Source organism: Anas acuta, chromosome 1 (genome assembly GCF_963932015.1).
Source record: "Anas acuta chromosome 1, bAnaAcu1.1, whole genome shotgun sequence".
NCBI classification, from domain to species: domain Eukaryota; kingdom Metazoa; phylum Chordata; class Aves; order Anseriformes; family Anatidae; genus Anas; species Anas acuta.
The window spans coordinates 21681498-21706710 of record NC_088979.1 but is presented as its reverse complement, the minus strand read 5'-3'; the positions used below and the strand labels follow the sequence as shown (position 1 = coordinate 21706710).

Here is a 25213-nt window from a genome sequence, read left to right as displayed (position 1 = left end):
GCTTGCTCTCTCTTTCCCTTAACCCGCTATTGTTGCCATAGCCACGATGGTGCAGTACTGCTGGTTCGGGGAAGTTTCTGTACTGTACCGCCCTGAGCTTATTGTTTAAATCTTTATTATTCAACTGTTCTGAAGATTTACATTTTTAATGGCTCATTTATGTAATCCCATAAATAAAGTAGCAGAAAAGCATCCCACACAAATGAGTGAATTGGGGTTTGAAAAAAGCTGCTGAAGCAGGTCACTCAGGGTCTCAGCTGCGGGGCCTTGATTGGTATCAGCGATATAGCCACTGTGGCAATGGACTTAAGACCACCCAGTCAGCCCCAAAATGGTGCATTACCAAGGAATAGTGGAATGGTGCTATAGTTCAATCTCCCCTATTTATCAGGGAGCAGAGTTCTGCCGCAAAAACCATTTCAGTCCCAGACTCATTTACCTTATTGCTTTGACAGCTGCACCTCTCCCGCAGCAAAGTTTGGATGATTAGCTTTTCCCTGCTAGCAGCTGATGTTGATAGTTTTTTCTTTTTTTTTTTTCTTTTTTTTTTTTCTTAACCAGTATATTCCTGGGGCTGATAAATTCCCTCTAAAGAGGCTGTGAATTCAAGCACCTGCCCGAAGAATTTGTTTTATAAACCGAGCGCTGAGATGGAGATATGTCCGAACAATTCACTTGTAAAGCTTCTCCCAGCACTCCCCTCGCAGCTCCCTCCCCACATACAAACCCTTGGCAAACTGCAAATCCTCTGAGAGGGTCCAGCGCTCTTGTAGCTGAAGTCCTGACAATGGCACATGGGGAAAATACACTGTTTCTCACTTAAAAAGTAGATTTTTAGTCGCTAGCTCCAAGAGAGGATGTGTAGCCACTGTGCCTCCCAAGGCATCTTTGCTGTAGGACATTTACCTTCACTCTGGAGAACAGGGATGAGCAAGGAGCTGATGCCCCACACCTCACACCCTTACATGAGCTCACTAAGATGTCCCACAGGAGAAACCCACCCGACTGACTACAGCCAGCACTAGCAATTAGTCAAAGTAATTAAATAAATGCCATGCTGCTGGTATGTCATTTGTCTTAGGGTGGAATTTAGGAAGGTAAGGGAAAGCAGGACGATAACATCTCAGGTGCAGAAGAGAGGAGACACTTCCAGACCTGGGGACCTGCCTGGTGTCCCCTCTGCTGGGACACGTCGTCGCTGCTGTGCCCGTGCACGAGGGACGAGCATTTTAAGTGCAAAGACCTCGTTCTGCCCGGCTGCGTGGCGCAGAGTCAAAGGGAGCTGCTCGGAGGCAGCCAGCAGGAGGGGAGACAAAGGCAGGAGAGCACCGGCCGGCCCAAAGGAACAGTGGGGAAGCCGGTAATTGGGCTGCCTCTGCTCGGCTTTTGCCAGGCCGGCAGGTTTGTTTTTCCCAGGCTGGAGCCCAGGCTGAAAGAGAGGCGAAATTATTAAAGATCTCAGCCTAGAGAAGTGTCTAAAAGGAGGGGGAGGCTGGAGGTGGATCTGGTAACGAGAGCGCTGTGGGGGACGGCTGCTCTGTCCCGAGGGCAGGGGTAGCTGGGAAATTATTTTCAACAGGCAAGGAAAGATGAAGTTTGGGTAAAATTCATCCCTGTGGACTTTTATAGATGGTTTAACTCATTTAAAGTGAGTAGGAAGCAACAGGTCCTGCTGTGGAAAGGTGGAGCCGAGCCTTTCCAGCCCCTTCCTCGCTGCATGGAGCTGGTTGCAGGGATCCAGGTCCAATGGGACCAGCTGGAGAGACAGACCCAGAGATCCCCTCATGTCAGGCCTTGCCCCAGACAGACGAGCTTTCCTTTATCATTCTGGACACCTGAAGCCTGCTACAACCATCAGAGTCAACAACTGAGTTTCAGGGCCTGTGGCTTGAGGCTGACAGGCATGAAGGACCTTTGCCACCTCAGCACAGAGCGAGACCAGTCAGGACGGATGGGAAACATGGGAGATGGGCACCTTGTGCTTTATCTGCCCCCCAGGGAGAGCTCGAACTGGGTGGGATGTGGTAATTTGGGTTAATCCCACACGAGGTGGAATAGGCACAGGGGTGGGCAGGAGGCAGGCAGCAGCATCATTACCTTGCTGCCTGATAGCAGGAGGCCCTGGGGGCTCTCTGGGTTGGGCTTCCAGCATTAGAGTCCAATTAAATCCTGTTACATTGGTTTTCTACCATAGCCTTTTCTCATTCCGACCATTAAAAGTAGCATTGCCTTCACTTTCTGGCGAAGCTTTTATTAGAATTTTTGCCTTTGTGACTGGTGTGTCATATCCCTGTAACATACACTTCTTGGGACAAGTCCCAGCCCATGATGACACTAAAAAACAGCAAGAACACGAGTCTGTTTGTCATGTCATACCCCAGACCATAACCCCAAACCACAAGTGATACAGAACGCCTGAGATCATCAGCATGAAGCCGTGTTGCAATTTTCTGAAACCATCCCTTAGTTACTATGTTGGGTATTCTTACATTTCAAATCCCCATTTACAGAGAAGAAACTAAGCCCAGGATCTGCCCCGCTCACTGCCAAACCCACTGTGGCCCTGGCTTGCCCACATCCATAGTCAGACTCATGGCAGTGGTGGGTCTGGAGGAGAAAAGGCTGCCCAAGAGGGCTGAAGAAGGGTGAGAAACACAGCATATGCTATTTATGATCCTGCAAAATCTGTACTCGTCTTGTTTTCCCTTACAAAAGTTTATTCTTGTTGCATACAGGCAGAGATTCAGTTTTTTCAGTTTTGACAGATGCAGCCTTCTGGAAGCATTTTAAAAGGTACAGGGTAATGGCCTGGGAGTTACTGAAACCATATGTGATAAAGACTAAGCAATACCAAACTGATATATAAATTTTTAAAAGACATATCTACAGCATTGATTTGAGACACTGAGAGGCTGCTAGATACTTGTCATAAAAGTATTTTTTTTCTTGTATTAAGACTATCCTCTCTAGAAGTCTAAAAAATGAGAGTATATATATATAATTCACAATTTTTTGTCTTTTTTTAAATTAATTGGAACTATGCCCTCTTTAGCATTTACTGTTGACTATTTCCCATTGACAGTCAATAAAACAAAGACTGTATATTAAAGCAGAAAAGAGTTTCATTCATAGAGTGTGAGCTACAACGGGATTATTTGCAAGTGCAAAGATCACTCACATGAATAAAGATTTGGTGGATCAGTTACTCTACTGATAAAATGAATGAAGTCCGTCTCCAAACATAATCCAAATATGTTTTCTTGCTACTTATTCAAGCAAGTCTACTTTTGTGTTGTTCCAGTTTAATTAACTGAAAACATATAATTATTAATGAGAGCTCCGATGGGACAGAAGCGGAAACATGCTTCTCAGTGATGAACTTGCAGCCAAAACACAAAAAACAGTTCTGTTTGTGCAGGAAAAGCAACCCCCTCCTGCTACATTATCCCATTGATCTAAAAACATTTACATCTCCTTTGTTAACTAGTTTTCAGTAGAAATTTCATAATCACTAAAGAACACAGTTACAAGTGTGCCTCAAGAAACTCCTGTGAAGTAAACTTGGATCTGTCTAAAAACAGGGTCTATTTTCCCTTCTAAGTTTTATACATCAAATCTCTTAGGCTTTTCTTGTACATTCATTGCTTTCCTGATTCATCGTAAATAATTCAAACTGGACTTACAAAAGAGATGAGGTTGTACAATGAACATAAGAGCCGCATGTTATATCCCTGACTTAGTCAAAACTAATAAAAGTACATCAAAAAATTCGATCATAAAATGTTTTTTCCTCTTTTACACTTCTTTGTGATCTACATTCAACATCAGCTTGGCGAAAATAAACCTTTTTTTGAGGATTTCTGTCCAACATAATAATGAAATCTGAATAAACAGCTCTTGTGGCTATGGCAAGAGCAATACTCTCACCTGAATAAACTCTGTTATCTGTACAATATGCACTGAAACTAAACAAAGACAACATTAACAGCTCACAGATAAACAAGAAACACCTTTGAAGTATTATTGCAGCAGCATTAACGTAAGGTGCATTCCCCTCCGAAATGAGTAACTAGGCTGCAATGCACTACTACAGGAAGCTGAGACCATGAGTACACAAATGTATTTATTATTTAAGGACCAGGGACTTCTACAAGAAACAAGTATTCAGAATTACAGACGTTGAAAAGCCACGTTCAGCTTTACTCTTCAGGTTTTAAAACTTATCTTTAACATACCTTATAAATGTAATGGTCATGTCACACAATATGAGCAGACACTTAATGCATACCTGGCCCTATATTTTAATTTTTGATTCAAAAAGTGATCAATAAGTTAAGATTTGCCTTGAGAACAGTTCATGAACTGCATTTTTTTTTTTTTTTAATTTGTGCATTTAGGAAAGGTATTGCTGAAAAATGGTGTCAACAAGTGAAAGACTCATGTATGTTCTCTAAATGAGAAAAAAGTGGAATTGCATCTGAACCTACCTCTGCTGATGAAGACAGACGTTTTCCAGCTGTCTGGTTTAGGTCATGTCAAATCCTCTAGACCAGCATTGGAAGCACTGTCTACCAGCTAGCCAGGTTAGTTTTGAATGCACACATTCAAAATAGGGAGAGGAATTTGCCACTGCAAAGCCACATCTGCCAGCACTCACATTGCAGCAGAAGCTGGCTGGAATTGTAAATGCAATCCTTCAGATAAAATTATTGAGGAGAAAACAAGCCATGTCCAGTAAAACAAGGACTACAAATGACACCTGTTTATTTAAATCAAAGATAGCCCTAAATTTTCCGAAGATGCTACTTCTTCTTTGGTCCCATTTAAATCATTGGAAAATTTCTGAGAAGGTGGGACTTCTAACATAGTGCTATAGTTCCTGCAGGGAAATAGAGAAAAATAGCTGTGCTCTTCAGTGGAAATGTGAAAGTATCCCACTTCCTTGAATAACGAGCCTGGCAGCCACTGCTGGCCTCACCATCAGTTTAACTACCTCCCCATTATTCAGAAGAGTAATTCTCCGCTGCTAGATCAAAATTCAGTCACAGCAATCTCCACTTTGGTCTCCCCATCTCCTAGCTCACACGATCTTCCCACGAGAGACGACAGGTAAGTATAGCAAGACGAGGTAGAGCTGTGCCTATAGGTGGCACTCTTGCCCTGACACAGCATTGAAGGACCATGAAGTGCTCCTCCTTTTCTGTTAGACGACAGAGACACGATTCAGATAAGAAACCCATTAAAAGCAAAACAAAACCAAAAACCACAAAACACTTTTAATGAACATTTCAGATTTTATTGTCAACACACGTAAAAACTGAAACCTACATTCAAAACAGTCACTTCTGAGAACACCGAAATACAAAATATTTCACACATAAGTTTGTTATCATAACATAAACAGAAAAAAAAAAGGACAGAGTATGCTGATGTGGATTATATGTGCTCGAGGTCACACGTTTAAGAAGTGTACCGCTACAAAATCGTCACATAGGTTTGGGAAGTGAGCATTTGATTGTGTTTAAGTATCTCCTCTGAATTTCTAGTATTACACGTTTACTTGGAAACTTCATAGCAGTGGACAAAAACATGATAATTGTCTTCAAGGATTGTTTTGAAAGCACCATGACAACAGACTGTTCAAACTAGTTCCTTACAGAGGGAAGTCTAAACAGAGACAATTATTGCAGTTATGGCTTCTTAGGGGTAACGTTTAATGTTATCTATGACAAAATTGTGAATATACTACACGCAAAGTTGGTATTTCCTGGTAGCTCCTCCTGAAAAGTAAAACCAGCATAGCCCATTTTAAATTTGCTCTTTTTATACTAAAGAAACCAAACTCTTACATGCTATACAAAATAGATGTGCATTGACCAGTCTTCCCTTCTTCCAGATCCTGTAAAACTAAACTAACCCAAACAAGCAAAACTTCTTCATTGGTTAAGCAGCAAAAATAAGTTCTGCCAACTTTACACAATAAATAGACTTCTGCTTAAGTTAAATTTATTTCCAAAAGGGTGACATGACTAAAGAAGTTGTATTGGACAGTGACGCACGTATCACGCTCCATTACCAAGACCCTAAGCTTAGTCAGAAGGGGAGTGAGGAAAGGAGCAATGGGAAGGGAATGTCTGTTCTCAGACAACTGAAAGATTTATGCTGCACTTTGCTCTTCTCTTAAAGGTCCCGAAGAAACATTTTATAAAACTACCTCTAGCTACTTCTCACACAAGCAACTCGGTTCAAAAATCAATTCTGAACAGCATCTCCTTCCGGAAAAAAACTAACATCCCTGCAGTCCGACGTCTAATGACATTTCTTGGCTTGTAACAGCACATACCCATCTCTCCTCATCGTTTGCTAGATCGCTTTTCATACTTATCCTTTGTGTGCTGGTTCCTGTTTCGGTGCCTAGGAGGAGAGTAGCTGACTCTCCTTCTGGACTGAAAGCTGGGTGTGTATGGATGAATTCTGCGTTTCTTTGGTTTTTCTTCTTTCCTGCTTTTGTTTGGCTCCGGCTCTTTACTGACTTCCCTTTGCTCACGTTCTTGGTCTTGTTCTTTTTGAGATGGTAACGTGTTTTTGATGGTATTAATAAGAAATCTTTTATTCGCACCAGCAAGAGGACATTTTAACCTGTAAAGACATTTAAGAGTAATCAAAACACAGGATAAAAACATCCTGAAAGAAATGTGAGAGTTTAACTTCAATAATTTTAAGACAGTTTTGTGTTTTTGGCTTTCCTTGCATGCCACCTAGTGTAAACTCTCAGTACAGAAAGATATGCTCAAGGTTGTCTTCATTCTCCTTTTATCTTACTCTTTATAGGATAAAAATTATTTTACTTTAACGGAGTGAAAGTTCACGTGATTTTCACAAGGCAGCATGCAGGGAGAAGCAGATAAGGCGAGACTCATGCTTAACTCACTGCGTAAAGTGACGATATATTTTAAAAGTTTGTCAGTGCTTAACTTTGCTATTCAGGAATCAAATATTTAATAACACATTCTGAGTCATATGAGAATGGTTAACATGATCACAGTGCTGACCATAATAGATTATTTAATGAACTGAGATACTCATAAAGGATACACTTGCATGAAGAACCCAAACAACTGTAGTAATAAATCAAAGGAGGCATACCGATTTTAACCTATGTTTAGCAACCACCAAATAAAACGCTTTTTCTTTAATAGAAAGGATACTTGATTAAACTTCTTTTTGTTGTTTCTGACTTTCCCCTCTTGCAGCTTAATGCTTTTGCATGTAATTTATCAGCTCCTCTTAGTAAACAATTACAGCGTGTTACATTTATCCTGTTGTTACCAGTTGTACTACTTACTCCCAATTTATCATCTCTTAGGGAATGGAATGAAAATAACAGAAGTTTGAATACATTCCTTCAGGAAGCCAAAATCATTCCGAAAACTTTGTTTATTGTGGAAGCTACTGTGAGTTTGCCTGCTAATATAGAACCTAAGGGATTGCTCAAAAAAAATCAGAGATGTTGGAGATCGCAGTACCTCTGGATAATCAGACTAAGCGGAAAAAGAAGAAAATAGCATACTTCATGACATTGAACTGTACATGGAATTTACTTCAGATCTACTTATTAAGCATTACTGATAATTGTTCTTGTTATAAATCCTCCAAGAAATTAGTCATTTTAGAAACATACACCAAGCAGACACTGTTTTATTTCTGCTATGTATTTCTTGATATTTCTATTGCATAATTACAGTTTGTAAACTTCCTGCATATAAATCTACCCTGTTTTACTCAAACCCAGGTTAAAAAAAATCAAATTTAAAAAAGTAGATGTTCTGTACAGATGGTTTTTTTTGTAAACTAGGGAGGCAATCATGCATTAGCTCTATTACTGAGTGAAAGTGCAGAGCTAACATTTGTCAGTAGAATAGGGTTTCCATTTCAAGCTACACCAGCTATGAACGTGGCAATGAAAATGCCATGGCACGGGCTGCACTTGAGACAACACAAAACAGCCAGCATTTAAGTCCTCTGCATGTTTCATGCCAGCATTACGCTGTTGTACCTCAACACTTCCAACAAGGAGCCCAACTTTCCCTAGGATGGATCCAGGTACAAACTATTTTACATTCGTATTCTTCCTCTTGCTTTTTCTTAAAAGCTAATGTATTGATTAAGCACTTATATATATAGCACCAGAATGAGACAATCTGCCCTAAATAAATCCACCTTGCTGAAGTATTTATTTCTTTTTGGCACTACGAGCGGTGCCTGAGCTATACTGAGAATGAAAACTGATGAGAAATGCAGGGCTTCAGAGTCAGCTAAGAGATGTCATTAATTCACTATCACACAGCAATAAAAGCGAGCCCCCGGGTTTTCAGGGAGCAGCAATAAGTCACAGCACTGAGGAGAAACGTCAGTCCTTGGTTTTATTGACTTCAGACTTCAGCAAAGCAAATTCTGCCTTTCAGTCTTGAAGGGAAATGAGATGTACGGCACACCCGCTACATTACACGTGCACACACGCAAATTCATAATGTTTTCATGTGTATGTGGCATATCTGGAGCTGTGAGGATTCAAAGCGAACTGTATTATTAATTCATTGATGCCTTTTTCAGCAGTTCCAATGGTGAGAAAGACGTAGGATACTTCTATAGCTCACTTCCCTGAAGACAAGCCTGTGGCTTGCTGCAGGTCTGTCTGATGCTGAGATGTTCAATTCACCGACAGCTGTGCCCTCAATGTAATTCTGAAAAACTGCAAAAAAAGCTCAGTCTATGCGAGGTGAATCACAATCTGCAAGCCAGTGAACAGTTCCACACGACAGAGTGCAAATGCTTTGTTTGTTTTCAGAAGACATGTGAGGAGAGCATTACGGTTTCCAACTCAAGTGTGCCTGAAGCAGAACTGCAGGCACGGCCAAAGAAAGCAGCCTACCTGCAGCTCTGAAGCAATCTAGCTTACAAAACTGACTCCAGTTTTGGAGTAATGTTTTCATTCAATGTAATAGTTCGCTTTGTTTTGCATGTTTGGACAAGCTGAAAACCTATTTTTCTACGTAGAATCCCTTCCTCCTCCAAACACCCCTCACCCCAAAGTTTCTCTGCTGTCTAATGATGAAATGCCAACTCTCCAATTTGAGCAAGAAAAATAAATAGAAACCATTCTTGCACACACAAATCAATGCTTAATCCCACTTGTGCTGCACAGAAGTGGACTTAAAATGTCAGTCCTTTTACTCTCCAGCAATGCTGGCCACCAGGTTTGGCACTGTATTTCAGCACAGCAGTGCACGTTAAGGCTTTTTACCAGAAGAACTCACTGACACTGCGAAGACTGGCGAACAGAGCCACGAACCACAGTCTTTGAGCATGTCACACAGGGCTGGCACTGTCAGCCTTGGCATGCAGAGCAAATCAGATCTTTCCAGGAAACGGTTTACTACTTACAAGTACATTTCCAGCACTTCCAAACTGCCACGGAAAACAGGGTATTTAGCAGAATAACGGCTGAAGGCACAAAAAGCAGCTAGAGGTTGTTTTGCCAAGTGAGTTGCTAGAGCAAGCTGCATGCTCTGGGCAGCCAGATGCGGCTGGTAGGGCAGTGCATGGAAACCTGTGCTGTGATCACTCTGCTTTACCATACTCACTTTGCAGTCTCTGTTCCTCCTTCCTCCTGCTCCTTACATCCACAGGAAAAAGATGAAGCAGAATCACACTGCAGTGCCTGCATAGCGATGCAACATCCATGCAAAGACGAGACACAACACAGCGTATCGCAGCTCCCATGCTCTCAAGGCTTTCTGCCTCATCCTCCTCATTTCACATTCTGCAGTGCTTCTGACCAGCAGGTTTGGTATTGAACAGAAAACCATCTATAGGCATGAGAGCAATTTTAGGAGTGCTTTGAAAGAAATAGGACTACGAGTAATTTAATGCTTCTAACATTTATCTGTTGTTTGCAACTTCATCTGCTCTGACAACGCAGAGCTGAACAAACCGTCCTAAAATATGCTGTTTTCTATAGCTTATTTTGGGTAAGCTTTTAAAGTAAAGCAGAAAAGACTATGTTCAGTTCAGCCCTAGCTCACTTGCTACCTGGTTGTAGCATCTATCCATGCCGTCCACAGCAAGCTTGGAAGAAAATATAACAGTGGCAAAAACATTGCCAAACTGGAAAAAAAATAAATACTACCAACACTGTTCTGTATTTCAAGTCTGAATCTCTGTGTTGGAGACCAAGGGGTGAAGGATGACCACCTGGTACGTGACTGTCAGCTCTGTGATGTTTGTGTTTGCAGTACAAGCCCAAAGAGCAGCTGACTATCCATCTCAGGAGACAGGACTGCAAAAAGCTAGGCAGGGATGCTTGGGGAACTTCTTCAAGCTGTGCACTCGAGCTATGGAGAATTAATCACTCTGGAAAACAACGGAGCAGTGGCATGAACCTGAAAGCAGTCCCAGAACAGCATTCAGAGGTTTGCTGGAGAAGGTTTTGCTGCCATCAACACCCACCAGGAGACTCCACTCTTTGTTATGGCATGCACAATATAGCTCCCTGTGAATGACACCTTCCCACACACCTCCCTTTATTAACTAATTCCTGTCAAATACCACTGACTCCAGACATATTCTGCAGCATCAACTGCTGCTGGAGAGCAACACAAACTGGAATCTGCACAGTATGAGCAGTAGCAGCCTCTGCCTCTCCTCACCCAAAGAAAGATGTCAAAACAAACCACTTTTCACAGGTCAAGTTACTTTCTCTACCTAAAGCCAATACGGGATTGATGGCCTTATAGTACTTTTCCAGGGTTTTTGCATCTCACCTCCCCAGCCCTCCTCTGACAAAGGGTTGAAGAGATCCCACAAGTCCTCATGAAACACACCTGTAAGCATTCTGAGTTTGGCAAGCAACGGAGGCTTTCAGTTTTACCTGTTAAAACCGTGCTTTAGTCAAGTAGGTGATGATCTCTGGTGGCAAAATTTCAGCCATAAATTGTCACGGCACCACAGAAGTCACACAGAAGAAAGAGCTGTAGTAAATGGCTGGGGATCCCTTACCTTCTGCTTACACCCACAGAAGTGTAACCTTCCCCCTTTACCTTCACCCTGCTCTGAGGGGTTGGAATTTATGTTGCCCAGAGAAGCTGTGGATGCCCCATCCCTGGAGGTGCTCAAGGCCAGGCTGGATGGGGCTTTGGGCAACCTGGTGTGGTGGGAGGTGTCCCTGCCCATGGCAGGGTGTCGGAACTAGACAGTCTTTCAGATCCCTTCCAATCCAAACCATTCTATGATTCTGTACTTGTAGCTTGAGTGAGTAATGTTATTTCCTTGTGCTCTTCTTACTCTGCTTCCTAGGCACTAGCTATTGCCCCCTGACAGAGTTGGATGGATCCCACCTTTGAGCCAGTACAGCTATTCTCATGTTCCTCTGCAGTTAAAAGGATCCTTACTTCAACAGTCTCAGTTCATAATATCACTTTTCCAAATCCCCATGTCAACAAACTTTCTCTTCCTGAAGCCTTCTCGGCCATCTCTTCTCCTACATCTTTATCCCATCACAGCCAGCTGAGTGGGACCACTGCTCCTGCACTGACAGAGAATAAAAAATAGCTGGGAGCAGAAACCCATACGTGCTCCTGGAAAGTATTGCAGACTGCCCAAGTGGCAGAGAAGTTGCACAGGGACAGCTGGGTATTTTCCAGCAGAAATTTTTGGTTTCCACACCTGGAATTACCTTGCAAATGCTCAGTAACAGGACACACACAACACTTCATGATGCTGATTATCTGCATTGGTTTACCTGGCCATTTTGCAAGGCTTGCAGAGAAAAAGCATGCTGCATCAGTACAGCTGTAAGCACTTTAGGAGATTAAACCAATTTAATTATTTTCACATAAAGGGTATAAATTGTATCCCTAGCAGAAATACTGGGTAAAATATACACAAAAAGACCCCTCAAGTCTTGTTTAAAAAATATAAAAGATTAACTTTTTAGAGCAAGACACCAATTTCATCTCTTCAGAGCTACTAAAACAAACATAACTGAGAAATCAGCTGAGAACTTCATAAAGAGCACAGGCTTATCTTGCAATACTGCTGGTGAAAGAAGCCAGACCTTATCTACAAATGAGTTTATCAGAATGAATTGGTGCACTACTTGTGTGAACATCCTTGGTTTTGGGATGCTTCTTATCAGTCATATACATAATTGTGAGATGAACGACTCTACTCAGCATGTTAGTTCTCCAATTGCTTTGCCTTCAACACATTTGGTCAAGCAATTTTATGCAGGCAGAATTCTCCTCAACTTCTTTCTTATCTGGAGTCAAATTTTTGCCCAGACAAATTAATACCTGGATGAAGACAAACTATTTAAACACAACGCAAATTAAAATGCAAAGACTTCTGTCACCCATTAAATGCAAAATTTACTTTGGCATTGGTCGTAGAATTCATTTCCTCTTGGCACAACTTACCAACCCATCGCTCCCATTGTTTCAGCTCTGGTTCTCCCACGTTTTGCTTCTTTAAGCAACTCTTCCACAGCCTTCCTAAACATGAGAAGAGGAAAAAAGTTAGCACTTGAGGAAAACAAGAACTTGCTACTTTATGCACTTACATATAGAAGTGGAGAGCCCATTGTTTAATTCATTACAGGCAATAAAGAGGAAATGTTGCAAATACAACAATTGCAACACTAATTTTCATTGGAGAGTAGAAATAAAGCGTGCAAAACTGGTACACTACACTGAAAAGCACAATCCCTGTGCTTTTGGGGAATGCTCTTCCTTGCTGTCATTTAGGTTCTTCCTGAAGTCCTTCAGCCACAGCAGATCTATTCTGAGCACAGCCCAACAACAGTAGTAAACTACCAAGCAGTCAGTTGACAGAACTTCTACCACTGCATCCACCAGTAGTTAAACTGCCCTAGCTTTGGTTTAACAGGGGAAGAAAGGAGCTCATCTCTGTGGTTACAAAGCACTGTCGTTCAAAATGACTACATTACCAGGATCTTCTGTAAAAAACAAAAACAAAAACAGCCACACTCACATGAAAGCAATTAAATAACTGTGCTCACTTAAAAAGTCAGAGAGTAAATTATGCAAATTGTAGATAATTCCTACAATGTTGGTCTTTCAGTTCTCTTTAGACATTAATTTCAATCTCAAGTAAAACTTTAATAACTCCTCTACAGTATGTGGTTGAAGTTAATGGGAAAACCAATAAGCAGATAATGGGAGCCATTTATTATAGGAATTGAACGCGGAAGCTGACAATTAGGTTAGTTAACTGTAAGCAACTATACACGTCAAGCGACAGGAATTGCAAGACAGAGAAGGGAAGCTCTGCACCTGGCTCTAAACCCAGGACACGAAGCTCAGCGTTAACACTGACATGGGTAAGACTGAAGGCTCGAGGGATGGAAAGCAGGGGGTGATGGAGCGGGGCACGTGTCACTTTGTTCTCCCAACTGCGATGTGCCATGAGGGCTACTGGTGTTGAGGCTCCGTGAGCAGGGCTGCCAGCATCTTGATAATGCAGAAAGGTAGCAGGCAACAGCTTTCAACCTGAAGAAAGTCGCATCCCATCGTGTCATGGTGTTATTAGCATAGCAGGGTTTTGCTGCTGTGCCACAAGATTACAAAAAACAACAACTGAGTATTGATCCTGGTGTCAAGCCAACACCGAGACTAGAGAAGCCAAGGCTCATCATTTAATAGAAGAAGCAGAAGAAAAGAAAGCAGTTTACATAGCAGGGCCACGTGAAGACCTAAGGAGATAATGCTGGGCTCTAAACAACCAGCAGTCATTTATTACCATTTCTACGTCTGCACAGAGAACACCAGAGGTCTTAGCTTTAATTGCATACACTACACTTGTGTAACAGGGCATGAACATGAACAGTACAGAATTTCTGTCAGTAGCTAATGAGAAAACTTTATGCTATTACCCAGCAGCTTGCAGCTGTCAGTCAAGATCTAACCCTCTCCAGTTAATGGTTCCTTTCAGAAGTGTCTCTGAGGTTATTACTATGATCTCAGCTGTGCTTGGGATACTTCAATTCCTTTTTTAAGCATTCATCCCAATGCCAGGACATTTTACATCTCCAGTCATTCACAAAATTGAGCATCTGCACAGGTGAGCTGTCATTTGTTAGAGTTACCTGCATGCTAAGCACTGCTTTACCAACCCAGCCAGGTACTGCTGCCTCCCCTGGCAGTGGGATATGGGGCACAGCAATTCCCCAGCACCCCAAGAAGTGCCAGAAACACAGGCTCTGTCACTGGAACGTGGGAGATGTTACCTACACAGGTCTTGGAGAAATCGAGGCAATATTTTACTGTCCAGACCCAGAATTTACAAACTAGTTCAGGCAGCAGTGGGCACGGCAGGAGCACACAGCCTTTTCAAAACTTGTCTCGAGCCTTCAAACAGAAATACCAGACAAAAGGCAGGAAAGAGGGGAAAAAAAAAAAAAAATCCACCTGGCTTTTTCTACCATGGTTACCAGACTTTCTGATTCTGCTGTAAGAGATCTGTAAAGCAGTCAGATTAAAAGCCGCTATATCTGTCACTATTTTATAAACGGAATCATAAACCAAAAGATTTGAGCCATAAAACACTAGGAAAACATTTTAAACAGCTACAGTTCAACTTTACGGGAACCATCAGAATAAATTAATACGGTGACATCAGTTCTATAACTTTATGGCTTATAATTCCTAAGGTATTTGAGACATTATTTTTGCAATGTTTATATCACAGAGCAGGCTGACTTGGCATCCACCTTAGCAAGCGAAAATCCTCCTTTCTTATCAGCAGTTGTTTCCTGATAGTGGTCTTTTAACATTATTCCTAATCACTGCATCTGTACAAAGCCCTCTGGACTTGCACAGACAAAGGGGAAAAACTGCTCAGATAATCTCTGAAACAACGCATTTCCACTGGCTGAACTTACATTCGCTGCACAAGTCAGTCAAAATCTTAAAAGCTATGCAAACGGGGTCACATTTGCTTTTAAAGGCCTCCTGGGACTCAGCATTCCTCGCTGTCTTCATTTGTACAGCTCGGTTACAACTCAAACATTCCTGCAGCCGCCTGATTCAGATCCAAGAAGAGCAACATAAGCAAAGGGAACACAACACACAACTTTCACATGAGAAAAACCCAAGCGGAGGGAAAACAGGAATGAAAATTAAGGGCAGGGGCACATTTGAGAGCACTGTCATCATTCTGGCATCTTTCATGGCAAGGAGAGCAAGCACCACTTAAAACTGGCCGTGGCAATCCCTTCCGAGCAATCAGGCTCTGCTAAAAAACAAAATACAGTAGCATGAAGATATGTGTATATACATACATATATTTTTTTTATCTCCATGAGTATGGTCCAAGAATTATTTACATTTCTGTGGGATGAGATTTCTTCCTCCATATTCCAAGGTTACAGGCAAAAGTCCCATTTTATAACCCTAACAACTCGCATCACAAGTGCCTGGGCCCAAAGAATGGGAGAATGTTAAAGGCTCTGATGTTGGGCAAAAATCACATCTGTTTTCTCTTCTTCGTTCAGGGACAGGACTTTATCATTTTTCTGAAAGAACAAATGCAAAACAGAGCCCAGACAAGAAAAAATTTGAAAGGAATGTAACAAGAAATAGGACAGCCTGTGCTGAGCAGGCACGGGGCACGGCCAGACAAGCACGTCCCCACCAGCAGCCTGTTTGCAGGTGCCCAGCCCTTTCCATCCCCTGACTCCTGTTTTCCCACTTTTGCTCCTCCCCAAATCACCTACATCCAGCCCTTTCCCTGCCTGTGGTTCCTCCCCTAAACATCCCATAATGGGCGTTGTGCAATCTCCAAATGCTCCTTCCCCTGCATCTCCTGGGGTGCCCCATACCCACAGCAGCAACACCCTGAGGTCCCTTCTGGTGGTGGCTCAGCACTGAGTCATCCTGAAGGGTGTGACAGCAGGATGCTGAGCACCCAGGGAGGGGCCCGGAGGTGCTGGTCATTCCTCCTGGTCCTTACCCTGGCTTCCTGCCTCTTGTGGAGCCCCTGAGATCCTCAGGGCCTGGGGAGATGTGTCCCTGGTGGGCTGATGGCCGCAGGGTGGGCCTGGATCAGCCCCACTCATTATCGGGGCTCCCCCGCCTGCCTTTGTCCCTCTGAGCTCCTCCGTGGGTGTGCCCAGGAGCTTTTAGCTCATACCTACCAAGCCCTGCACCTCCGCCCATGCCATCATCTCATTAAAGATCCCAATCCCAGTGAGAACTGGGGTGGCAATAGAGCTATGGGACTTGCTTCATAGCATGCAATCAGCTACTGAAATGCACACAGTAATGAGCAGGAAGGCACCATCCCCCAAACCCCTGAGCACTGAAACCTACCTCCTGAGGCTCCGGGACCTGACACCTAGCTGCCAGCCCAGGAAAAATGAGCAGTTTTCTTAAAAAACTTATTTTCTCAACGTGGTTTTATGCTGACTTCTGTATCTTTGACCATGCAATAGAAGCAGATGTTGGTGTGCTGGTTACATCCAAATAATATCAAGACCTGCAATCAGACAAAGGTCTGAAGATATTGCCTCCTAAAATAGAGGAGTGCTATTTGCAATCAACTCCTAGGAGCTGCTTTGTCCCATCTTTGCACACTTACTAGGAAATTTGATGAAAAGGGATGTCAGAAGAAAAGCTTAAGCCAGAATACCGCATGCAAGAATAAAGAAGGAAGAATAAAGAAGGCACAAATATGCCACAAACTTCTTAACATGTGTTCAGAGGAAAAGCACTCTATAGCAGGCACGTTAATGCTCACGTCTTTTGTGGATCAGGAGTCTCATTTCTTAAATATTCTGGTTGTCAGTCCCCAAAGTGCTATTTCCAGGACATTTCTGCGCTGATTTTCTCAACAGCTCGAGCAGTGAGGATACCACTCAGCTCAAACAATGATTTTAGCTTGCAGACAACTTTTTCCCATAAAAATGGAAAAGAATGACAAACTCAATTACGACACCTAGATTTTAAAAGCCAATAGTAAGAATAGTTAGAGCTCTCATTTAATTTCTCCAAGGGGCAAAGCCTACTTGTTAAGAAGTGTAACTGGGACATCTGTGCTGTAAAATATTAGGCTATCAATTCTCAGCAAAAGGCTTCTCATTACAAGAATGAGCAATAGCTTTCCTTGGAATTTAGTACAGTATCTCCTTAGAAAATGCTTATTTCTAAGTAAATGATGCTCCAAGCAAGCTTGGTAGGCAATTCTAATAAAGCATGATATTTAAGGTTGTGAAATATTTATAGCTGATGAGATAAAACTGATTATGGAAGAATGTGGATACATGGTAAAACACAAAATTTCTCTGAGAATATAAAGGAGATGTGCTGGAAACACGAGACACCGAGCGCAAAGACAATTTAGGAACGGGAACATAAAAAAGTATGGATATTTAGTAGAAATTGCATAGGAGAACAAGTACACATGCTTGCATGGGAAACCAAGTAAACAGTTCCTAGGAGATGATTTGTAATTCCCCTCCTCCTGGATCATGTATCTTACCAACAGCATTAATTATATATTAACACAGAGTTCACCCTAGAATTTTCTTTGGGTAGCTAAGAATTCACCCTTATGTTCGAGATCTTCACTGATGTACCAGCAAGTTTACGGGAAAAATACCAGTTCATGCTTCCAGCAAAGGTTATTGGGAGAGATGGAGGAGAGGAAATAACTCAGGAAAACGTAGCAAATAAGAATATTTTAGACACTCGTGATATTTCAGTTTTTTAGAATCACAGAATGGTTTTGGGTTGGAAAGGACCTTAAAGACCATAGTATTTCAACCTCCTGCCATGGGCAGGGCCACCTCCCACTAGGCCAAGTTGCCCAAAGCCCCATCCAACTTGGCCTTAGGTTTTTAGAGTATTTAAATCCATAGCATGCAACAGTCTCACGGTAACTTCCAAGTCAGTATTCACCTTCAGCAGTGACTACCACCCCTATTAAAGTGAAGAAAGCACCAAACACAAGATCAAGCGTGAGTCAGATGCAATAATAGCAGGGAAACCCGGCAGTAAGGACAGGATAGAGCAAGTAGGATGAAAACACCTCTCCTTAGATGATCGCAAAAAAAAATAAAAAAAGTAGGACAACTGGTTTCTCCTAGCACATCACTGTTTGGAATGCTGAGACACAAAATTCACACCCAAAAAAGCACGCACAAAAACAGTTACACTTCCACCACTCCCCTCCATATATTAAATAAGAAGTCCACATACAGACTACTGAAAATACTCCAAAGAAAAACATTTTCAAACAGTAAAGCAAAGTTAACACTGTGGCTACAGAAGTGCCATTTTTTTTTTTAGGCTAAAGCCATATTATAAATTATGAAATTTATAAAATAAAAAAATAAATAATAAAAAGCCGACAAATTATGAAACCTAGCTAGCACTGCTGCGCTACTGACCCCAGAATATGGTGTGGTGGTTTTACTCGGGTGGGCGGCCGAGCTCCACCACAACCACTCTCTCGCTCCCCCTCCTCAAAGAGGAATGGGGAGAAAATACGATGCAAAGGGGTCAAGGGTTGAGATAAGGACAGGGAGACCGTGCAGTAATTATTGTGATGGGCAAAACAGACTCTGCATAGGGAGATGCAGTAATGTCTGCCAGCCACAGGATAAAGAAAGGTCTGCTCCTGACTACTGAAGACTGCCTGGAGAAACATTTTGGAGCCAGAAGTACCCAAGCATGACATCTAAACGCATGTAGCATGAATTGAAGTCAGGGTGCTAGTAGCAAAAAGGAGTTGTGAATGCTGAGGGTATGAAAAAGGAACTATCTAATGGTAGGCAGAACCAGGACAGAAAGTGATAGTCATCTGGTACACTACACGGGTTATATGGTGAGCATGGAGCCACCTCAACTCTTATGGCACAGTTGCACAGGTTGAGGATACAGGACACCTAAACCCTACCGTGTGTCACTCCCTAAGTCATGAAGTTCATCCTTATTTTCTACCACACTGCCAGGGAAAAGGAATGGCGAGTCCTGAATCCTCTTGAAGCTATGTGGCAGGACAAAACTTCAGATCTGGTTCCTGGAAAGGAGAGCAGCAGCAGGGGACCCTGGAGCAGGCTGCTGCACCCCGGGGGGCTGTCTGAGCACCCAAATCCCCAGGATGCCAACAGCAGCCAGGGGCAGACAGCACCGAGGGAGAATGGCAGAGAGTCAACAGGCTGTGAATGAAAAAGGCTCAGGTTGGGAATGGCACTAACAAAAATAGCATCCGTGCATATATAGCAAGAAGCTTTAATAATTTAACTGATTATCGGAGAGCCGAAGTGGCTTACCAAGAATTAAAGGCCTCTTAGAAAGCTTGGTGCTTTCTATCCTTTCTACCACCCCAGTGGTGCCACATTTATCCCATCTCAATATATGTGCTAGATACAAGCAGAAACAAGTGGTTTTGTCTAACCACCCTCAGATATATTTTCTTAGAAGTTAGGGGACGGGACCATGGGCGCAGTTCAGCGAGCCTCTACTTATCCCTTCAGTGCTGTCACAAACCAGCCGGCACACGCACACAAAATGCAGCCTTTACAACAGATATAATGGAAATGCTACCCCCCAAAACCTGTAATATAAGCACCTGAAGTCTGATCCTAAAGCCAAAGCCCGCGAGGCCTGCAAAAGGAAACACTCAAGCGCAGAAACCGACCTTTTGGTTTTGACCCCAAAAGTGTTTACCTGGGGACACCACACTCAGTACGCATCGCAAAACGAACCACGTTACCCCAGCAAGATAGAAATTTGTGAAAAGTTTAAGTTTTTAGTATACCAGGGACGAGGCCTCGGAGCCCGGCCCCGCTCGGCAGCGCCGAGCCCCGGGCTGAGGCGAGCTCCCCCCCCCCCCCGGGGGAGCCCGGCCGCCATCTCGGCGCTACCCCCCCCTCCTCCTCCTCCCTCCCTCACCTCTCCAGCTCCGGGTCCTCCTCCTCCTCCTCCATGGCGGCTGCTCTCAGACCAAGCCGGGCGCCATGCCCCGGCCTCAACCAAGCAGTATCGGGGCGGAGCGGGGCGGAGGCCGGCGCCGAGGACCCCGGAGGAGAAGGAGGAGCCGGGGCGGTGCGAGCCGGGGCCGCCACCACCGCCACCGCCACTCCCCGCCGGGGGCCGCCGGCGGCTGCGGGAGGGCTGCGGCTCCTCCTCCGCCTGACCTCGGCTCCCCCCTCACCGCCCCGGGAGTGCAGCGAGCAAAAAAGGGGGTGAAGGCAGCGGGCTGGGTCCCCTCAGCACCCCCCGGGGCTCGCCCCTTGCCCTGCGGGCAGGAGGAGCCGCCGCCGGTGAGTAACTTGGCTGCCCCGCCGCCGGGCCTAGCCGGGGAGGCAACAAGTGCGGTGTTTTTTTTTGGGGGGGGGAAATTTGGGGTGTCCTAAAGCAGCTCGGGGACTCCTGGGCTCGGCTGCTGGAGGATAAGAGAGGGGAGGTGCGGCGGGGCTGGGCTCGGTGCCGTGCCGGGTCGCTGGCGGCTCCTCCAGCCCGCCCCGGCGCCGGCTTTGCCCCCCTTTTCTCGGCTTTCAGCTGCTGGGAATGTGGTCGGGGAGCCCCAAAACCCGGCCTCTTGGCAACTTGCAGGCGGCGTGCTCGAAATGTGCTCGTCTCGCCTTCAATATTCAGCCGGCGAGGCGAGGGAACAATTGCTGCGGGAGTGCCAAACACGCCTGTCCCCTGTGACTTCTCCCACCGCGCTCCTCATGCGTGGCACCGGCTGTTTACCTCTGCCGAAATCCACTATTAAGCACTTCTGAGCTTCGTTTAATTCCTTTTTTAATTACACGACAGCACGGGCTTGTTTTCCAACCCGCGCCTGCAAAGTAAAAGTGGTTGTTACGGCGTGGCTGTGGGGTACGGCTGATGGTCTCTGCAAATAAATCCCAAATCGTAGACGTGTCCGAGCTTTGGTTCGAAAGGGAAATCGTTCAGAGCTAGGCTCTCTTAAACAAACAGTCTGAATTACATATATGTTTTTATTATTATTATCATTCCTCTCCCCAATTCCTCTTGGCTCCACGGTGCTTTATTCTAAGCTGCAATCCAGCAGCAGATCAAGGAGGCTTAGGGGGAAACATCAGATGGTTCCAGTTAGTGGCCCCACCGCCTGGAAAATCGGCGTGCTACGACCATATGCTGCCACGGCTTTATTAAAACAAATTTCCTCCGAGTGGAAACAAGGTATACAAGCTTACTTTCTGGGGCCAGGAGACCTGATGGGGTCCTTCTTGCATTTAGTTTCCTAGCATGATGAGTTTATTGAGGGAGGAACCCGCTGTTTCCCGATGACAGTGCTGTACGAGATGATTAACCTCAGATTCAGGGAGTTGGGAGGAATGCTGTTGTGCCCAGTTAGGGTTTTGATGTTGTTTTCAAGGAAAAACGTATGACATGTCATGGTTTTAAGTGCTTGAGTTATTAAAACTGGAATCTCTGAATAAACACAAATAAAATGCATGGTTTTAAATGAGGATTTTCTATAATGAAATCCCACCTGTACTTACTCTTACTCACTAACTCTGGTTACTGACTTCACGAGAGATAACCCGTGGCCTTGGACTCACGTCTACGATTGGCAAAACCAACTCCATTTCCCAAGACAGGACTCAAACCTTCCCTGAAAAATAAATAAATAATGAAAGAAGCTGCAATTTAAAGATGAGTCTTTGCAAGAGGAATGCGAGCAGGTGACTGCGTGGAAAAGTTTAGCTCTCGAGAGAGAGAGTTGTTGATTTAAAAAACACGCCTACTGAAGGCAGCTTTTGCCAGTGTTTGGCATCTGCTCTCGTGGAAGCCTTCTTGACCTCAGTGAAACTTCTGTGTCATAAGGCTTTTCCAGTGCTAAATGGCCTTTGAACCTCGACTTCTCTACATATTTATGGGCCTGAATCACTAAAAACCAGCAGAAGTTTGTTAGCTTCTAGTAATAACTGTCTGCTTGAAAATACTTTGAAATACACCCTTTTTTTACTCCCATTTTTTCTATGGTCTTAAAAGATGTCTTAATATATGTGAAAGCATCTGTGAAGGAGAGGCAATACCAACAATATCACTTCAGAAGGGAAATGTGTAAGCATATGATGTATATTAGACATCGGTTTAATATAAATTAATGTCATAAATCAGCAAGATGCTGCTTGTTTAAAGAGCTATGGGATATTAAGGGCCATAACTAGTAAGAAAACAGCATTCATGCAGTGATAAAATGCTCCCTGGTGTAAAAGGCACCAGAGGAAGCTGATTACAGATTAGATGTAGTCAGTGGCTTGTCTCTGATATTTGAAAATTCGTAGTTTGTTTGGTTTGCAGAATCGATTTAACGTGACATCAGTGAATCTTGTGCTTCTTAATTGCTTTATGGGGTCTATGGAGCTGGTTTAGGGACTGTGGAGCCTTTTGAAGACGAAAATTCACTTAAACATCATTAATGATGTAACCGTTATGTCACGATGCCCATGGGGCAATAAAAATAATGATGTTGCGGTGTGTGCTTCTTATGGCCCCAGCCCTACAGATCTGTCTCTTAGATATGTTTAATTGTAAGCATCCAGGTATTTCTCCTGGAATTAGTGGGCCTGTTCTTGGGCTTAACGTTAAGCCTGCGTGTAAATGGTCTCAGGGTCAGGATTCATATTCGCAAAGTTCATGGGCTAAGCCTGCTGTGTGTTTTCATCCTGACTGTGCTGTCTTTTGTGCGAGGTGATACAGGTGATGACTTCTGGTTTGGGACTGAGGGTTGCTTCATCTCCTGGCACGCACTGGGATGCTGCCTCCATCCTTACAGCGGGCTTTGCAGTGCTGCAGGCACCTCCTTCGTTCATCAAGTATTTCTGGTGGTATAGACCTACCGAAATGTCAGGCCTTTCCATGTTCTGAGCTGTTTATTTCAATTACTGAGAGTTTTATGAATAACTTGGGACAGTTTCCTTTTTGAAATTTGGTAAAGGCTGATAAAGAGGGCTCCCAAGCCAAGTCTCTCACTATTAGTTGTGCATTAAATGATGAAAACAAAACCTTCTCTAAGTATTCAGATTGGTATAAAATCAGATAACTTACGGCATGGTTTAGTGGATGACATTGGTGGTAGGGGGATGGTTGGACCAGATGATCTTGGAGGTCTTTTCCAACCCTAATGATTCCATGACTCTGTGATTCTATGAAAATAGATTTTAAATTACATTTTGCATTTCTGTGATTTTTTTCCATCCGGTTAGTAGAATGTATTTTTATTTAAAAATGAAACTTTGCAGTAGCTTAGATCAACATTTGCAGTCTCGTTTTTGTTTAAAGCAAACAAGTGGTGACGTTGCTCTGGATCTCTGGCATGTTGCTAGGAATGTCTCGAATTTTCTTGCTGTCATTACAGCAGAGCAGATCAAATCAGTCAATGAAGTGATTGTGAGGTTATAATAGTGTCAAATCAATGTTGTTTCCGAAGTTAATTTCTGCCTGTCAGTCTGTGGAAGGGTAGAGCTGGTTTACTTTAGGCTGGAGTGGTGGATGCTGGGTTTGCCAGGCTGTTCTCCCTTCGTGCTGCAGAGGAAGATGTGGTTTTATATTTCCTTGCAGAGATTTGCTAATGCTTAACTACAGTTTGATGGAGTGTGCAGAATTGTTATGAAGAACAGTTGTTTGCAGAGCAAAATTCAGCCTGACTGAGGAATATATCCAGTATACGAAGAGATCCTGTTTTAAAATGTAGTAAACAACAGCAAGTGGTAGGTTTAGATCATGAAAAGGATGGAAATAGACTTATTTATCTTGTTCCTACTGCTGTGCTGCTTGGAATAGAGCACAGCTGACAGTGGTATGCGTTAAGGGAGCACACATCTGGGCCAAGGAACAGTAGCTGTAGAGGGCAGAGCAGGGATTTGGGGTCAGGTTGACTGGGGGAGTGCAGTGCTGGCAAATATTGCTGAGCACACAAGGGGGAAACGAGTGGCCAGCTACCTGCTTCTGCATCAGGGAATTATTTACAGGGGGGAGCGATTTCAAAGCGTGCTCTCCCCATCCCAGCCCCCTGCGATAACATGGCAAGTTTGCATTTTCCTGATTATCTCCTAAGAGCTTCCTCGAGCCCCGTGGAACCTGTCAGGATGTTGGTGTTACCCATCCCTGTGGGCTGGCTGGTTGGAGAATCGTCAGGAAGGAGCACAGTTCATCCTTACTAACTGCAGTCAGATAACTCTCTGCTAATGCAGTATTATATTCAAAATTTTCACCCTGAAAGGCCAAATAATATCAGAGGGTTTAAAATTCGTACTTTCCTGTGGCTTTCTTTGTTCTCCAGATTGGGCGTTAATCCTCATTTCTGAATTCATACACAGAAAAAAAGACCACTGGGGCAGCAGCAGTAGTATCTGATGTAGCAGAAGTGCAAATTCAAGCAGAGCTAACAGATGGAGGTAAAAATGTCAGAGTTGTATACCGAAACCAGGCTATGGAAAGTTCTTTGCAGTGGCTGTTGCATTGTGCTTGGATAAGCTGGCGTGTTCTGCCACAGGAATTTTGTGTTTACTGTGAAAGGGCCAGTGCACGGTGGGTTTTTTGAATACACAAGCAATGTTTCAGAAGCTAGATTTTTCTGCCTATCAAGTTTTGGTTGGCATTCCCGATCAAAGTCTTCATTTAAAAATAATAATAATAAAAAAGGTTGGCTGGTATCAGCGAGCCTTCTTGAGTCAGTGCGTTTATTTTGTCATAACATGAGTGTGCATTTATCTGTGCACCTTGTGTTAGTCCCAGATGAAATTAGGTGTGTCAGCAAGTGTTCCCTATGACTGTCATCGAAATCATTCCCCTAATTGACATTGCTACCTGCTACACCAGCAAAAACAAAGCAAAACCAAGAAACCCAACAAGTCTCCCAAGCTCTTACACTAACCACATCTTGATTTCAACAGAGTTAGCTCTCTACCACCTTCAGGAACAGCCTGTGTGCAGAGCAACACATTCAAAGTCCATCTTCTGCCTGTTTTTACCTGGTGTGCCAGGCAGTGACTCACCCACCCGAGGAGGAGATGTAAAGAGCAGCAGCAAAAGCCCTAGCACGTGGTGCAGCGCCTCAGTAAGTGCAGGGAGGGCTCTGGAGATTTTCATACCCATAAGGAGACTGATGGACTGCAGTAAGTCAGATCCCTAAGTATGGATGTTAAGCTGCT

General features: G+C 43.7%; 2 protein-coding genes across 3 annotated transcripts in view; one reads left to right on the top strand and one right to left on the bottom strand.

The window, feature by feature from the left end:
* Positions 1 to 5274: 5274 nt before the first annotated feature.
* Positions 5275 to 20159, bottom strand: POLR1D (RNA polymerase I and III subunit D). 2 transcript variants are annotated; one of them, XM_068672201.1, is made up of 3 exons: positions 19974 to 20159; positions 12477 to 12551; positions 5275 to 6639 (listed from the first exon to the last, which is right to left on the bottom strand). In XM_068672201.1, the coding sequence occupies exons 1-3, from the start codon at positions 20006 to 20008 to the stop codon at positions 6354 to 6356; spliced, it is 396 nt and encodes a 131-aa protein (XP_068528302.1). In that variant the 5' UTR covers positions 20009 to 20159; the 3' UTR covers positions 5275 to 6353. The 2 variants fall into 2 exon arrangements, with proteins under 2 accessions (XP_068528302.1, XP_068528311.1); XM_068672210.1 differs by having other exon boundaries at positions 12477 to 12547; positions 19974 to 20108.
* Positions 20160 to 20170: 11 nt separating this feature from the next.
* The window catches only part of LNX2 (ligand of numb-protein X 2), a 66569-nt gene continuing 61526 nt past the window's right edge, over positions 20171 to 25213 (top strand). The window contains exon 1 of the mRNA XM_068672171.1: positions 20171 to 20344. The gene's annotated coding sequence lies outside the window, so the exon portion shown is untranslated. The remainder of the gene's footprint in view (positions 20345 to 25213) is intronic.